Source organism: Lichenostomus cassidix, chromosome 1, assembly GCF_008360975.1.
Source record: "Lichenostomus cassidix isolate B80296 chromosome 1, HeHo_3.0, whole genome shotgun sequence".
Lineage (NCBI taxonomy): Eukaryota > Metazoa > Chordata > Aves > Passeriformes > Meliphagidae > Lichenostomus > Lichenostomus cassidix.
In genome coordinates this window covers 32,427,366-32,444,971 of record NC_139479.1, presented here as the reverse complement: position 1 = coordinate 32,444,971, position 17,606 = coordinate 32,427,366, and the positions used below count along the sequence as shown (strand labels likewise).

Below are 17,606 nucleotides of genomic sequence, written 5' to 3'. Positions count from 1 at the left end.
AACAAAACTCCTTTTGGTTCTGAAAGCTCATATTTTAAAGTTTCTAGGAGTAATTTGAGGAAATTGGGTATTTCTATATTTTTATATAAGTTTCGAGGCAGTCAGAAATTTTGTATGGTATTTTACTTCAAGTGTCTATTATATCTTGATCCAAGAGAGGTCTGTGGTAAATGACAGGCTAACCAGTTAGGTCATGGTTGCACTTTTTACTTTGAAAATGAACCCTGGATAATCAAATTCACTGTTTTATTACAATGCTTCTTACATAATAACAATTAAATGTTGTGTACCTTTGCCTAAATGCCAGCAAATGGTCTCAGTTCTGTTAGCATTTCATTGACATTCAGTCTGTGGCTTCATGTTGGCCAAAGCCAATAGTCCCATCTGCCAAGTCTTGCTCCTACATTCCTAATTCCTTAGCTGCCAGGGAACAGGAGTCTAAGTATTGTGAGAAACTTGACTTTTGGTTAATTTGAATTTCAAACTACTGATATACATCACAAACAAACTTATGCTGAAGGATTATTTGCCTCAGAGCAGTTTCTCCCTCAAGCGATCAGTCAACATTTGCCTCCGGACTCCCAGCATAGCCTGCCATTACCAGCTTCACATTTTATTTCCCAGCATCCTTATTCCTTCATGTGTAGTGGCATCACTTTACTATTCCCAGCCTCTATTCTTTCCCTGGTAACAAGATGCAGAAAAGGCAGTTACCTATGTCTTCTTTGCATTGGTCTTTACTTAGAATACCAGCAATGGACAGAAACTGATGCACAGGAAGGTCCATTTGAATATGGGTTTCTTTACTGTGTGGATGACCTTCCACTGGAACTGATTGTGCAGAGGGGTCGTGGAGTGCCCCCCACTGGAAGCACCTGAAGACAGAATCAGTTAAAGTATTATTAGGTTGGAAGAGACTTTGGAGATGATCCAGTCCAACACCTCTGCCAAAGCAGGGTCACCTAGAGCAGGTTACACAGGAACGCATCAAGATGGGTTCTGCATGTCTCCAGAGACAGACACACAATCCTGTGCCATGTGCTCTAGCATATAATTCCCTCCTTGAGCAGGGAGTTTGGACCAAAGGCCCCACTGTGGTCCCTTCCAACCTTTCCCATGCTCTGGCTCTGTTTGCCTCCGAGCTACTCGTTACTAACCGTTCTCCTCTGAATGATTTAAAAGCTACATTATTTTAGGAATCAACAGTGTAGTTTGCAGATGGGTCCTCAATGACTTAAAGGACTCAATCTGTTTTTGGTTTGTTTTTTTTTTAATCTCTGCATGCCTGCTGTAAGGATGCCCCGATCTCCGTTACTACCGGCGCCACTCCGCCCGCCCTGCCGCGGCCCCGCGGCGCTCCCCGCCCCGCTGCGGACAGGATGTCCCGCCTCCCGCCGCTCTCCCGATTGGCAGAGAGCTCCGCTGGCGCACGGGGGCCGAGCTTTGCCCGGCTCCAGTAGCGGAGGAGAGAGAGGGAGGGACCGGCGAGCGGCTCCGCCGGCCAGGGGTGGGGGGCGGGCGGGCGAGGGAAGGAGGGGCGAGGATTACCCGGGGCCGAGCGGGCGGCGGTGGAGCGAGGCGAGAAGCCGCCGCCGTCGCTGCCGCGGCTGCCCGGTGAGTGCGGGAGAGCCGAGAGCCCCGTCGGGCTCGGGAGAGCGGGGAAGCAGCTTTGGGAGCGCCCCCGCCCCGCGGAGCGGAGGTGGGCGGGCAGGCGGCGGGGGCAGCGCGGCCTCCGCTCCGCATCCCGGGAGCCCCGCGGCAAGGCGAGGCAGGGCAGGGCAGGGCAGCGCGGCCCCCGCGCCGTGTGCGGCGACCCCTGCCCGGGCAGGGCTGTCCCTCCGCCCCCCGGCCGGCCCCGCGCTGGCCGAGGCGGCTGAGAGCCGCGGCTGGCGGCCGTGAGGGGCGGTGACAGCGGGCCGTGGCGCGGGGGTGGGATGCTCCGGGAGAGGGGGAGCCCCGGCCGCGGCCCCGCCGGGAGGAGGGGGTGCGGGTGACCCTGATAATCGCTTTATGTTGGCCTGCGGCTTGCGTAATCTGCGATCAATTATTTATTTCATGCACCACTTACGGGACTGAGGAGTAGCGTTAAGGCCCTCGGTGTGGCTCGGTGCAGCAGAAGGGAGGCTTCCTTCCCACGGGTGTGATAGGGAAGGGATGTGGAGGCTTTTTGCTAGGTTCAGATAGTATTCTTAATGCGTGTTCCTCTCCCCGTGCAATTGCAGGGGATGGGAACGAGGGAGGTCCGTCTTCATGATACATCTTTAAAGATCAAGTGGAAGCCGTCCTAGTCTGGGCAAAAATAACCTTGTGTGGTTTACTTCATGTGCTAGATTGTCTTTTTTTTTTCTTTCCTCCTCTCGTTCTGTAGCAGGTTGGGCTGCTCAGCCAGCCCGGAGAGGAGGCTGAAGAAGGAAACATGTCTTCTGATTCTTTTTGTCTGTCTGCTCAAGCAAGGTTTGACTCCAAATGGTTGAAGACAGACTTGCAGGTAAGGAGTTTGATGGTTGTATTGCATTGTGACCTTTCAGGTGTCGATCAAGGATGCTTTTAGTCCAAAAAGCTGACAAGTAGAAGACTGCAGCTCTTGAGATAGTGTAAAGGTTTTCCCAAGTATGCTGATTTATGACTGGTTTTGAAGAAACACTAACTTACTTTGAGGTGCAAATAGATCTGCATTTTCAGTCCAGTCCCTTCTGCTTTGAAACAAGCTGGGTTACATATCTGTGTTATCTTTGCAGAATGTCAAAGCCCCTAGCAGAGTATGTGGCATTTCTGCTAGAACTATAAATTCTTATTTAGGCTGTTGCTAAATGTCTCGCCTAAATATGAGCTAGCAGCTTTAGTGCACATGAGAACTGAAGTGAAAGGCGATGGAAATCTAATTTATATTTTGAAGAATATAAATTAGGTTTTACTGTAATTTTTTGTGTCATGGGTAGAGGAGAGGCTTCCTTTAAATTTTGTCCTTTTTGAAAGGAAATTTTTGTCAGAGGTACATGGTTGAAATGGAAGTGGTTTTTGTTGAAATATGCCGGTGTTTGGTGAAAAGTTTTCTTTTTTCTAAGAAGATGATTTCTTCATTTAGTGAAGTTGAGTTTAGTGATGTGGGGAGGGGGAGGATACTTACATGTTTTCCCAATTCAGGTTTTACAATTAAGTGGACAATATAGAGAAATAGAGTAGTTTGGGTCAGTTATGTTTGATTTAGATGAAATGAGTAACTATATGAAGTCCTTGTCTCTTTGTTTTCCTTTCCCCAGATGTTCCATATAGATCCCTTACTTTGAATAACCTTTCCAAGTTTCAACTCAAAACCCTGAAATGCCTTTTGGGCTGGGCCAGCCAGTGTTATTCTTTTATTACTGTAAATAATAGTGCTACTGAAAAATTCCTAAAAGTTCCATCTTTGTGACTTTATCCCAGATTACATGCTGATAGTCTACATGGTTCAGTTGAGCTGTTCTTATGGTTAGACAAGGATTTTTCCCATGCAGTTGTGATTCAAAAGCCGCCTTTCTCCAGCATTTTACATCAAACAAGATAAATTGGAATCAGAAGTGACAGATTTAGCCTAAGAGGTTACATTATTTAGTAGATCTTGTATGTAAATGCTATGAAATGACAGGGCTTCCTCTTGATTTGGCTAGATTAATTCTATTTTCATCTTTTGTTCCTACCAAAGTAAAAGTTTCAATCTAAAGTCAGATGTTTTCTCTAATGTAGTAAATAAAGATACTCTACAATGTTTTTGAGATAAGCATATTAAGAAAGGGAAATATTTTTGTGTTGCCAGAAGGGTGGCTTTTAGATTACAAGTGTATTGCTTCAATTGTTGAATATTGTTGAATGCAGGAAAATTTATCTGAAAAAGTGGCAACCTTTGTTTGTAACAGCTGCTGACTATGCATTCCCTGTTTTTCTTCTATATTATATGGGGTGAAAAATGTGACTATTCATGTGAGTTATCAGATTTTTCCTCTTTTTTTTGTGGTGCTTTTTTTCTACATCCCTTTTTTTCTGTTTATGTAAACTTTTGATAGGAGGGTTTCAGTTGTCATCCAAAGTTTTAATGGTTATTTTCAGTTGTGTGTATGAATGCAATAAAATGCATGTGGTTTATTTGACTGTAGTTTAGTTAATGTGTTATAATAATTCCTTTTAATAATAAAAATCTTCATTTGCAGGCTATTTCTATGAATAAATGCTCTTACTTGCACAAGTTCTTTATGAGTAATAACAAGTTAGACATAATTGCCAGGGTACTCCCTTTGTTTTCTTCCAATCAAGCTGTAGTCAAAATAATGAGATTAATGAAATAAGAGAACAGTAATCATTTGTGATCTGCTGGACACAAACATCACTTCTCTGGAATCTGAAGACAAACCAGGCCTCCTGGGTGTAATACAATTTTCTTATTAGGTTAACTGTTTTTCGTGTTATGCAGGTCCTCATCAGAGAACTCTAAATTGGATGTGTGTGTTCAGTATTTTGAAAAATGTGCATGTGAATCTAGAGTAGCATCTTTTAAGGTATCAAATGGCAGGTGCTTGTGTAAAGGAAAAATTCTCTGGAGAATTTTTCTACTACTTGAATGATTATTTTTCCTACTGGTTGACTATCATGACCTAGCAGCGTGTGATTATTTTTTAATAGGTATAAATCCTGTCTCTTAATCCTTTAAGTTCTATGTGTACTGAATATGTAGATTTCCTACTGTGCATGTTTTTACTGGCTCAACTCTTAGAAGAGCCCTATTGGCATTCAAGAGATTGTCAACAAGAATTGAAAAGATGAACACAGTACTATGAGAGGTTTGAAGAAGACACACTAAATTTATGTAAATGGATTAATATGACTACAGATTGTTTGGAATTGAACCCTGGAACTCTTCACTTTTCTGCTACATTTTTAACTTTTCAGTGTACAGCAGTCCAAGAATGAGTAGATGAAAGTTCTTGGAGAAACAGAATTATACCAGGGAATTCTTACCTTACGAGACATGTAGAAATTGATTAGTCGTTAAAATGACTTCTGCTGCTGCAAAATTCAGGGTCTATAGCTAGGATTGGAAGTAAAATGTTCGTTTGGTGGCCTAGTAGTCTGCAAAGTACTTTTTTACTCTTTTTTGTCTCTGTTGCCAGAGAGTTTGCTCTTTAGACTTGATAACTGGCAGTTATTGTGGATTAAGCCAATGAAATCTCTCTGAAAATTATTGTATTCTTTCTTGTTTTAGCTTGAGAAGCTGTTGTGTGAATGTGTAATACATAATATTCTAGTACTATTTGCATTAATAAGTTTATTATATTGAGGTATTAATGGTATTAATATAATAAGAAAAGAATGAAATGTGGATTGTAGCATGTATTTGTTTAATCACCTGTGTGCGTCACTGTTGCAGGTGGTGCCTGGGCCAAACTTAAATGTTCTTATTCAGTTTTGGGTTGTTACTGCTGTGAGACAAAGGCAGTGTGAGGTAGCATGTTATTACTCTTCTTAAGTGAATGTCAGAGGCATAAGTTCTTTTGTAGTAGCAGTGAGTCTCTGGCCTGCAGGATTAACTGAAGTGGTGTGAAATGCTAATGGAACTGTATCTTCACAATGTTTTTTGCTTACATTAATTTTTCTGAAACTGAACAATGGTGTTTTAGGAATCCAAAATGTTCTACAGAGATCCAAGCACATCTGGTAACATGCCCCATGCCTTTTTACTAACTTTGTAATTATTGTATGATTTACAGATGCTATGATAATTTTGAAGTGCTTAGAAACATTTAGTTTACTAAAAGAATCTAAATTTCATGGTGGAGCAAAATAGGATATTCTATGTTGTCTGAAGAAACAGTTCAGCTGACTATGAGAACATAAGTAATACAATATGTGGTATGTTCTCCTATGACTTATGTCAATAGTATGTGTATAACATCACCATTAAGAAAATAATCCTATGAAGTTATAAAATACGTGGATTTTAGTGCAGGCTACTTTTTCATGTGTCATGTTTAACTCAGTCTCTTGAAAAGTTAGTGTGTCATTCCAATTTCTAATTTATTGATTTAGATTTTGAATTAGTGCATTGAAAACACCTACCTATTGATGACTATTATTAGTAGAAGCCATGACATTTATAGCAAAAACAGTGTGTAATGGGAGATTGTGTTTTAATGACTGTTCCTAAGGAAGACATCCTTTATTACAAAAAGGGAAGGTTAAAATTGTTTGCTTAACCCTGGGTACCTAGTTTGCAGAATCAAACTGTGCTTAAAATAATTCTGATTAAATAGATGTACTGTACAACTAAATTAGAATCTTATGCAGAGACCTTTAATTAGTGATGGATGAATAACTAAAAACTAGAATTGCTGTGAGCTAATGGGATGCATGTGTGTGTTCAAATGGAGTTTAATTAGGCTGCTTATGCTGGATCCTGTGGAGAACTCTTATGCTTAATAGCAGGAGTTAGAGGGAAAAACTTTAATTTTCCTGTAGTGTGAAGAAAAACTTTAGGCAACAGTCAAAGCTGTAAGAGCTGTCTGCAAGAGGAATGTGATGCATTTCCATCAGTTTTCACTGAGTTCATGGTTGGCAGACGAGTTCTGTCATTGTCTTTTGCCACAGAGGTGAAAGTGATTTTTTTAAAATGAAATAGCCACCTTTAAGAGTTGCATTGGTTTGAAATCTTTTTACCCTTCCTTCACAGTTAAATTCGTCATTTTGATTTTCGTGAAAATCCCACTCTTCTAACATTTAGATCAGTGTCTTTACTTGTGAGAAGATTATGTAAAGAAATGATGTCTTGACTATTAAAAGCAAGAATTCGGTGAAAGCTGCCTTCTCTATTTTGTTGCTTTCCTGTTCTTCTTCCTTTTGGTTTTATGATGAAAAAAATGAAGGACTTATTTGGAAGTTCTTACAGCAAACTGCACATGAGGACTCCTGTGTTTTTAAAGGAAGTGAACTTTGGAGTAACACTTTTTAAAAATTACTTTAAAAATAAAGTAATGCTGTCTCTCCAAAATGAGTGATTTCCAGATGGAGGGACATACCACATGTGGAGTGATAGGTTAAAGAAATTAAATTTAACACATTTGTACAAATATTTGGTCTCAGACAGGCCTATTCTTCAGATGCATAAAGGTAGTTTCTAGGTTTGAGGGAGTTGCATAGTTTCTCTTTGTGTGTGACTATTAACTGCTAATAAACCTTTGCAGCAAGCGGAAAATCAGCACACTGTTTGGAGACATTTCTAGTTTAATCCCAAATCTGTTGAAGTAATATGAGGATGCTGAACTTTTCTGACTTAGCTCTCTGAGCTTTTGAGCATTGTGTTTAGGTCTAGTGATGTTCCACTGTGCTTTGCATAGGTGTGATAAGCAGCTGTGGTTTCAGGGCATGCTTCGTTCCTCAGGGAAGGAAGGAAGCTAGGACAAAATACTGACTAAGACAACAATGAAAAAGGAAACACAAATTGAATGGATTCAAGAAAGCGAAAACAAAAGAGAGACTTAGGGAGGGACTTATTGTTCTCTGATTTTCTTCACTATTACTGGGCTGAAAAAGTTTTCTGCTTTAATATTTTTCTAAAGAGAAATGTTTTCTCATGTAGTCTTTAAAAGACAGCCAATGGCTAATGCAAAAGTAACTGAATAGAAGAACAAATTCTCCACTACCCTTGCTGTCAGTTCTGAGGTGAAGAATATTTAAGTAGCTTATATTTTAAATCCATATTGATGGTCTGTGATTATGAAGTCAGTTTCTTAAATTTCCAGTGCAATTATATAAGCAGGAATCCTATGTGAGTCAGTCCTTGTCCTTTTGTGTAATTTTATTTTCCTGGCTTCATTTTTCTTGAGTTGAAGTTAACTTTCATGAAGGCTTCTATGCTTTCTGCAGGGAAGTTTATGAAACCACATTGAGAACGTAATCTAATGTATTACATAGGTTTTGTGTGACTTAAATAGTTGACTTCAAAACTCAATCAGAGCTGCTGATTATTCATAAAATAACTTATTAAAAGCAAAGTTGTAGAGTGCTTTGAGAATTATCAAGAGCTTATCCAGTTATGGTTGCAAGATTTAATTTTTTTGAAATGCAAGGAAATGTTAATGCCAGTGTCTTATTGCCTAGAGTTGATGGGGGTGGATGGGAATTTCACTGCCAGCCCTGTTGGAGGTTCGCAGCAGCATATGCCAGCAACCTAACTAGATACCCCTTGGACTTAATCAGATGCTGTACCAGACAGAATAAATTACAGTTTAACTGCAGAGATAAGATTAACAAAAGATTAAAGTGGAGGCAGCCCAGTTTACAGTAGAGGTTCACTTTAAAGTCTCCTTAGGCCCTTGCTTTTTTAGTTTGGGATAAGTGAGCATGGCTGAGCCTTAGGTCTGCGTGGGAAGTATGGACTTGTTGAGATACATGACTTTCAAGTGCAGGGATCAAGACGTGGTCTGGGGATGAGAAAGTGTGGCAAATGATGGAAGAGGCTTGGGGTTTCTGAAGGTGAGATGCGTAGGAGGTGGGGATTGGGAGGAGGTCAGTAGATGTCATGGGAAAGGACAAGGGAGATTTTTAGCATGGGGAGTGAGTAGGAGGATTAAGAACATGAGCCGAAGTTGCAAGGCAGTGGATAGTAGTAATGGAGAATAGAGCTGCTATTCTGGTCTTTGGAAGGAAGCGTGTAAGTGGTGGGGCAAGCAGGGCCTTGAGGGGGAGATTTAGAGAGGGTACATCTCTGGTGCTGTTGTCAGTTGCAAAAGTTAAGTGAAAACTTAATTATTCTTAATTAGTTAGCTTTTCTGAGTTTGTTTTAAGTTCATCCCTTTAAACATTTACAAATGAAGTTACTAAATTACTAGAAGGGAAGGTGTTCACGTAAATCAAGCAATCTAGTGAGAGTGTTAGACTTCACAAAACACAAGTAGCTGCTATTGTGTTTGGAACTCCTGTGTGTCAGGAGCAATGAAGACACCAAGTGTGTCTTTCATCTCTTGCAATGCACCACCAGTAGCCTTGTGAACATTCTTCAGTTTAGTGGAAGAAGTAATTTTTTTTTTCCTTTGTGAAAACAGAAGCCAGAGAAATATTTTCAAATTTGTTCTGAACAAATTTCTAATTCTCTAGTTTGAACACTGAGATATATTGATAGACTCTTTACAAATGACTGAATACGGGTGGTGTTGGTGGGAGCAAAAGGATATATGTACTTGTTCTGGTTAAGATGGTCATAAAATACTCTAGGAAGAAAAAAATGCAGGATTGTGCAGTCAAAGCAGACATTTGACTTCTCTACCACGCAGACGAGTGTTATCTTCACCTGCAAGTTTTGCAGGGTCACAAATGTTGGAGACTGGCAGGGACCTCTGGAGGTCATCTGTTCCAACTCCCCTGCTCAAGCAGGGCCACCTGGAGCCCATTGCCCAAGTCCATGTTTGAATGTCTTTTGAATATCTCCAAGAACTGAGAATGTGCAACCTCCCTGGGTACCTTGTGCCAGTGGTTGGTCATTCTCTCAGTGAAAATGTATTTCCTGGTGGTCAGAGGGAAGCTCCTATGTTTCAGTTTATGTCCACTCCCTTTGCTCTTGTCACTGGGTACCACTGAGCAAAGTCTGGATCTCTCTCTTTTACGCCTTCCCTTCAGATTTTATATACATATATATATATATACATATATGTGTATGTAGATGTAGATGTGTTTTCTTCCTAAGCCCTTTCTCTCTGCCTTTCCTCAGTAAAAAGGGTGCTCCAGCCCCTTAATCATTTTCATGGCCCTTTGCTGGGCTCTCTCCTTTTTGTCTGTGTCTCCCACACTGAGCCCAGCACTGGACCCAGCACTCCAGGTGCACAGTAGAGGGGAAGGATCACCTCCCCAAACCTGGCAACCCTCCTAATGCAGCCCAGGTCACACATTAAGGTTCTTCATGGCAAAGGCACATTGTATTCAGTTTGGTCCCCAGCAGGACCCCCAGGTTCTTTTCTGCAGAGCTTTCCAGCTGTTTTTGTCAGCCCCCAGCCTGTACTGGTGCCTGAGGCTGTTCCTCCCCAGGTGTAGGACTTTGCCCTTCTTGTTTAGCTTCATCAGGTTCTTGTCAACCCATTTCTCCAGCTTGTCAAGGTCCCTCCGGATGTCAGCACGACCCTCTTTCATATCAACCACTCCCCATTTCTGTTGGCTAAAAGAAATATTTCTCTTAAGGGAGCTGCACATTTTCTGTTATGATTATGTAATTTTGAGATCATGAAAAGAAAAGATCTTAAATCATTTATCACTTAAAACCTCTGACTTTTCTTTCAGTTTTGGCTATTTTAGCAAATATTGTATATCTGCTGAATATTGAGTAGATTAATAGTCAATTTAAGCTGAAATTAAGTGGCCTTCAGTTATGACAGATGAATGGGTTGTAAATACTGTTTCTTAATTATCCTTTCAGTTGGTTGTTTTGATTATTGCTGTAAAGTAACTCCAGTGTTTTTTTACTTTCAAACGTCTCCTTTTTCCTGTCCCCCACCAGACATACTTGCTGACAAAATGTTAACTAAAACCTGAGTAGTAGGCAAAATTGTTTATCTGAAGGCTGCTTATGGTGAGGTATTTGGAGAAGGAGGTGGACCTGTAGTCTTGGTGGCTCCTCTATCTTTTTGCAACATACCAAGAAAATTACTTTGATAAGAATTTGAACCAAACCCAAGGCAGAAGAAATTTTGTTTACTTTTTCAGTGTTTAGTTGCATGAAAGACTTGAGTGAACTTTGTGCCATGTAACAGTATTAGAGGGTGAGGTGGAGAAAACAGTTCTTGATTCTGCTTTGTATGAATGCTTGCAAAAATAACAAGTTTTCTGAAATAGAACAGTGCTGCATTATGAAGAACCTGGCATTCAAAGCCTGTAGACATTTAGATTCTATGGGCTGTGAGAATAATTTACAATACTAAGGTGATCTGAGAATGTAAAATAAATGTGTGAAAAAGACAGTCTATTAGAGAGAGATCTTTCCTTTGTGAAAACTATAATTTATTATGCAACTCATCTGGAGGGTCACCTCACTTGCTATTTTGCAAGCTTGTATTTTAGCATGGGTTAGCATTTAACAGGTTAAAGCTTGAAAAAATAATCACCACTATATGAGGCAAAATCAGTGAAACTGTTGGGTTTTGCTATTTTACACAAGAAAAAAAATTATGAAAAATAAATTCCCTAGGTGCCCCATTAAAGTATATGGTCACATCTGAAGAAGGAAAAAGTGAACACCACTTATTGTTGAAATATTCATAGACTGGGAACAATCAAGAAAATCAGTTAATGGCAAATGATTTTTTTCATTCTTGAAATGCAACTTTAGATTATTCCAATTTTTAAAAAAATTAAGCCAAATGTAAAGCTTTTAGCAAAAACCAAATCTTTGCAAAAGCTCTTCGTGCTGTTTAGCACTGAGGAACAGGGACTGTACCTTTCAATAAAACATGGTCAGAGTTGATTCTGGTGCTGTACAACTGATAAATCACACAGAAGATGAATAATGTCTAGCTTGCACATCATCATTCTTTTGCTTCTTATGCCCCTGAGATCAGGCAATAGTAAGTGACAGACACATACAATGTGTCAACTCATATTTTATGCTAAAAGAAGAATTACTGAAATCATTAATACAAGTTGGAGTGGATTTCTGAAGTATGCAGTATGAAGTCAAGAAATGACTATGATCATTTAGTGTGTTACAGTGGTGTGAAAGGATGCAGCTTCTCTTTAATTCTTCATGTTAACTGAGATGAGCTGGATCAGCAAATGTCTTCCCTGCTCGTGGGTGTGTTCTTAACACCTGTAATCTGTAATCATTACAATATATTCTATTTTGAGCTATTTCCTAGAGACAAGTGGACTTCTGTCTGTAACGGTAAATATTTTATGGCAGTTGTTGTAAGCCACATCTTTGTATTACTTCTTAGCTAAAATATTTTGGATTTGAATGGTAGTTACATAACACAAAGATGCTCCTGAATAAGCCTTCAGCAGGTGTTTTTTGTTTTTTCTGTTGTTTTTTTTTTTTTTTTTTTTTAATGTAGTCCACTGCACCACTTTGGTATGCAGAAAGTATTCTGTTTTTCAGAATTTCTCAGTTTTGTGTCCTGCCTCCTCCCTTATGCTGTACAGTTGCAAATTGTAGCCTGGTTATTACGGAATTCACTTGGGATGTAGATACCTGTTTTGCAGTGTTTTATAAAGCAGGAAACAACATCAGTAGAAGAGATGTTATCCCAGTCATTAGGATTCTTCAAGGGAGATCCAAATTCCTAAATCATTAGGAGACTTGTGTTACAGCCAGTGCTTTTGTGCGTGGTTCCAGCTAGCAGAGTCTATATTCTGTTGCCAGTATTTGTCCTCTTGAACATGAAGTGTATTGGGAACTGACCTGGGCTGAGGCAGTCCTTTGCTCTTCTCTGGGTGCAGCTGGTTTTAGGCTTGATCCATAATCCGGTTCTTCATGGGAAAGGAGGCATTGTAGCAGTTGGAAAGAAGAGGGAGGGTTGTGAGAGATGCTTTGCACAGCAGGACCAGATTGAACTGGCTGAATTCATTTACAAATCTGTGCCTTGATGTCATCATTCTGGTTAAGATGCCCAGCTCTTCAGTTGCTGGTTGGCGAGGGGACTGTGTGCTTTTCTGTCGTGAGACTTTATGCAGCTTGACTTTGTTTTGAAAAGGTTTTCCTGCAGGGAAAGATGACACCCCACATCCCCTCCCTACCCTCTAGCCCCCAGCTGATGTCATCTTGAATGGGTGGATAGTTCTGAAGTGACCAAATCCATGCTTTTGATGAGAATTTGTCACCAAAGAAAAGTTCACTTTGCTGAACTTGAACCTATCTAAAATTGCAATTTTCCACTTTTAAGCTGAAAATAGCATAGCTAGACAATCAGAGATTCTAAAGATCATTTAAATCCCCGTTATACACACACACGATGAGGGGATACATTTCTGGTGAGATGGTACACGTGTTTTCTTTCTTCTGGGATGAAATATAAAATCAGATGGGTTTTAAATATTAGCTTGAGTTGCCTTGAGAGAAAATTGTTGTGTATAACTATATATAATGTATTATTTTTAACAGCTCGCTTTTACGAGAGATGGACTATGTGGCTTGTGGAATGAAATGGTAAAAGATGGAGAGATTGTATATCCTGGAACAGAATTAATACAGAGTGGTGAACTACCTCCAAGAAAAGGTATGGGTTTTAAATTTCTTTGTTAATTTTTTTCTTTCATTGTGGTAATGAAAATGGACTTCAGCTTCCATACTGTCACAAAACTTGGGTTTATCATCACCTGTCTATACAATTTGCAGGTGTTACTTAGTTTCGAATTAAATACAATTTAAAGTTACTTCTTAAAAGTGTACAGAAATATAATGTCCAAGCCTCCAAAAGAAGGCTTAAATCTGTTCTAGCTTTGCGAAATTTAACTTCATAACTAGGCATGTTATTATGAGAGAGGCTTGGCAGTGTCTTCTTGTTTGGTATGCTTGGTGTGTTTACGGCTGAAGCCTTTGTTTAAAGGAAGTGGACTGAGGAATGGGATAAAGCCGATACTGTTATTTCTAATTTTGTTTACAGTCTCCAGAAAGCAACTTAAAGGTCAGCTAAAAAACTGTCCACAATCTGCCTGAGAATGTAGTATGGTTTTTGGTTTTCTTTATGGTTTTTATTTTGTTCTTTCAGCGTACTTGGGAGCAGTTCAAACACTGCAAATGGCAGAGTAATACATCTATTTAGAGAGGTTACTTTGGAGGTGGATTTTGTTTTGCGATGGGCAGTGCTGGAATGGGGTGATTCTGCTCTTGCCTTTTTTTTAATCTTCTTGTTGTGGTGCTCTTTTAACTCCTAATTGAACAGAAATTAAACTGGTCAAAAAGGAAAAGACTTGTTTCCTGATCTGGCTGAAATGAGCTCGCCAAATGGTCAGATAAGTTTTGTCAGTAATTTTTAAGATTCCCAAATAAATGAAGAAATGGGTAGAAATACTGCCTTTGGTAACAGAGAGCTTCTATTTTAGCATCTATTACTTTCTGAACTGTACTGTTGGATAAACATGGTATTTCAAGCCGATAATGCTCAATTACTCATGTAGACCATTTTTAAAGTATGCCTCCTTTAAAAATAGGAGGAATGGATGTGTTTTTGACTAGATGAGGTAATTTCTGCAGGAAATAAGATACAGTAAATAATTTATGAGAGAAGAATGAATTGTACATGTTTTATCAAGAGTATAAGCTTTGTAGGTTATGAGTGGCTGCATGCTGTAGTAAACACCAGGTTATGCTCCTAACTGTTTCAGGGTTAGAAAACTTTCGTCCACCATCTGCTGCTGCCCCTTTGGAATATTATTGTTGACACTGGGCGAAAATACAGCTGATCTTATCAGAAAAGCTGCTGCAAAGCTGCTCATGAAATGAGTGGAGGTAGCATAACGTTTTGTTCTTTGGATTGGCTAGTATATTAATAAAAGGTGTTTCAAACTTGATACAATAAAGGGAAAGATCACCTCCAAAATTAATTGTACGAAATGCTTTCCCATTCACTGACAGCTCATGATAAAGGTGTTGTGGTGGTCATGGTATAACAATTTAATACACTGAAGAAGGGTAACAAAGTAAATACCTGCTTTGCAAATGAAATTGATGAATTGATCTTTTTAGCCAGATAGTTACACATTGTTTTTAGAGTCGTACCTGTGCTAGTCTTTGATAGAAGACTATTCTTCCAATATCTGTATAGCTAAGTAGCTGCAGAGGATTGAGATTTTTGTTAGTTATGGTGCTGTAGTGCTTTTAATAACTCTGAGAAAGCTTAGAAAGATGTAGTATAATTGTTTTCAGTTTTCAGAGTAATCCTTTACATACCAGCTAGGAAAATGCAATCTGTCACTTCTGATGCAAAATACAGAGTGTAGTATAAAGTAAAAATACAGAATTGCTAAGTCAATTGTCTGTGACTTTGTGTGTTTGTCAACACTTGGGACACTTATTCTGAGCAATGATGTGAAATTTTTTTTAATGCTGGATGTATGTATGTATGTACACGTCTTAGAAAGTTCAACAAGGGTGTAAAGAGTTAAAGACTGTTTGGATACTGTTATTTAAAAATACTGAGTTTCTGTATTTTACTGTATAAATAAGGCTTTTATGTTACCCTAAAATGTCCAAGCTGTGATGAGGCTTTTGAAAGTGGCTCCATAGTGGTGGTGATGTTCGAGGCAGACTGCCACTTCTTGTTTCCAGTACTGTATTGTGTGGAGGGGTGACCTTAGCCAGGTGCCCACCCTTCCAGTTTCTTGCTTGCTGCCTCCCCTCAATAGGACAGAGGCAGAAAATAAAATGGAAAAGTTTTATTTTAAAAATAAAATAAAACTGGGGGTTGAGATAAAGCCAGGGAGATCACTTACCAGTCACTGTCATGGGCAAAATAGTCTTATGGAAAATTAATTCAGTTTATTTTAGTGCCAATTAAGATAGAATTGGATGATGAGTAACAAAGATAAAACTAAAACACCACTTGTTCCACTTGTCTTTGCTTCTGGAGGAGTTAAGTGTAGGTATTACATAGCACAGATCATACCTGTTCCTTTCCACAGCTGGAGGGTATATGTTCTTCTACCTAGGTACTTATAAAACATCTATTTCTTGAAACACTGCTGTAATTTAGAAATTGAAATTACAGCTTTTTCAGGCTCCTAACTCCTAGGATTAATGTATGAGCTGTGTTTCAGTGAAGGTAGCATTCATAAATGCTATTGTGCTGGCCTACAGGATTCAAAAATACAACTATCTTGCTTACCAGACTTGAGTTTTGAGAAGAAAAAGCTAATAAAAGGTATTTTTGGTCAGTGTCAATCAGATCGTATGTTTGATTCTGTTAGACACTAGTGAGTCAGGGAATCAGAAAAATTGATGGTCAGTTTGCACCTCTGAACTTGCAGCTCAGGTTGGATTTCTTGAAATTAAAATCTAAAGTATTTACATCTGTTTAGTTGGTACTTACTTTTTTGCATAAATGACTGACAAATTTAATTCAAGAGGAGAGGGAAAAGTACATACAATTAATGAGATTTATTTATATAAAACTCAGTGGTTTTATATGAAAAGCAATATGTACTGATACCGATATTCAGACTTTGCTGCTAAATTGACTCATCTGGAGATAAACAAGAGAGGCTGCTGTATATAGTTCCTTTTATTCAGTCTGTTTTAAGAAGTTTGATTTAAACCCATCCATTATAACTCTATTTCTTCACCAGTGCTCTCAGTGTTGATGCTGACTGGACTGTTCAGAAGAGGCACTTCATTCTGTCAGTGGATATTAGTAGTGGCAATAGACTGGAAGAACATGCTAATGATAGCAAATAACCATTTCTTTTCTGTCTAAGAATAATATAGAAGTAGTGCATTTTTTTTCTCCTGTTAGCAAGAGCATTTGGTTAGGAATAACCTCTTTGTTTTGAATTCATGGCACTTAAAAAAACCCCATGTTTGATAAATGTGTTCAACAGAATGTGTTTGCATGTTTCCAAGTATCATCTGAGGTTACAGCTATGACAGTAGTGATGTCCAAATACAGGTGCACTTGTAGCATTGCATGTACTTAAAGGATACCCTCAGGAATTTTGGATTAGATTAATACCTTGTATACAGGAAGCTATGTACTGAAAAGAATAAAAAGTACTAAATAATATTATTCTTACTTTCAAGTTAGAGAACTGTCACTGTAAATTTTAAAGACATACCAGTCAACTATGCAGGTCTGTTTTGTGGGTTGCTATCTTTTACTTATTTTTGATTCCTCAAACTTCATAGGTGGCAACTTCTCTTTTAATTATCTCTTTTAAGTTCCAGGAGAAAAATATATAATTGTCCGCTTCATGCCTCCATCCTGCCTTTGGTAAACACTGTGGGCTCCTTCTTCTGTTTGCCTTTTCCTGAAAGTTGGACCTTTCTCAGCCTGGTGCCACTGAATCCACAAACCTCATTCAGTGTAGCACCTGCAAGCAGGTTAAAGTCCAAATGCCACAAGCAATTCCAGAGAGGCTGGCAGAAACAAAATATTTACGGCAAGAGTAACAGTATGTGGGAATTGGTTATGGTGGCTGCTGTTCAGACCTCGTTGTAAATCAAACTGTAGTAGTCTGCAGGCATGAAGGCTGGCTCCTGCTTTGAGCCTCCTTTTTTTGTGAGGCAGAACTTGTTAAAAGTGAGAAGTGCTACTTTTCTGCTTCCCCTGAGCCAGCTGTGGGCTGTCCCCAGTGGCTCAAGAATTCAGTGCTCAGCTGTGTATTATGATACTCTCTCTGCAGGGTAGGGAAGTCTGTAGTCATGCTATTGGACGGTTTGACCTCATAAGCGTTAAATGCTCTATTCTAAGTTCAAAAATTAATTTCAAGAACACATACAAAAAATAATATACCAGGGAAGAAAAGAGACTTGTTTCTGATTAAGTTTAGGAGATCAGAGTCTTATCATCTTGACTTAACTGAGAAAACTATATAAACATGTATTGCACATGGTAAGGCATGTATCCTCCCCTCACAAATAACGATCAGTTTTGTGTATATATGTATAC

The 17,606-nt window shown here is 39.2% G+C and overlaps 1 protein-coding gene across 3 annotated transcripts in view; it reads left to right on the top strand.

The window, feature by feature from the left end:
• The first annotated feature begins 1,509 nt into the window (after positions 1 to 1,509).
• Positions 1,510 to 17,606, top strand: part of HERC2 (HECT and RLD domain containing E3 ubiquitin protein ligase 2) — a 103,922-nt gene continuing 87,825 nt past the window's right edge. For 2 of the 3 annotated variants that reach the window (XM_085055695.1, XM_085055675.1), the window contains exons 1-3: positions 1,517 to 1,614; positions 2,369 to 2,488; positions 13,106 to 13,220. In XM_085055695.1, the coding sequence (XP_084911821.1) occupies positions 2,417 to 2,488; positions 13,106 to 13,220 (187 nt within the window). In that variant the 5' untranslated portion in view covers positions 1,517 to 1,614; positions 2,369 to 2,416. Of the gene's footprint in view, positions 1,615 to 2,368; positions 2,489 to 13,105; positions 13,221 to 17,606 lie in introns of all 3 variants that reach the window. The other variant, XM_085055685.1, reaches the window with a different exon arrangement.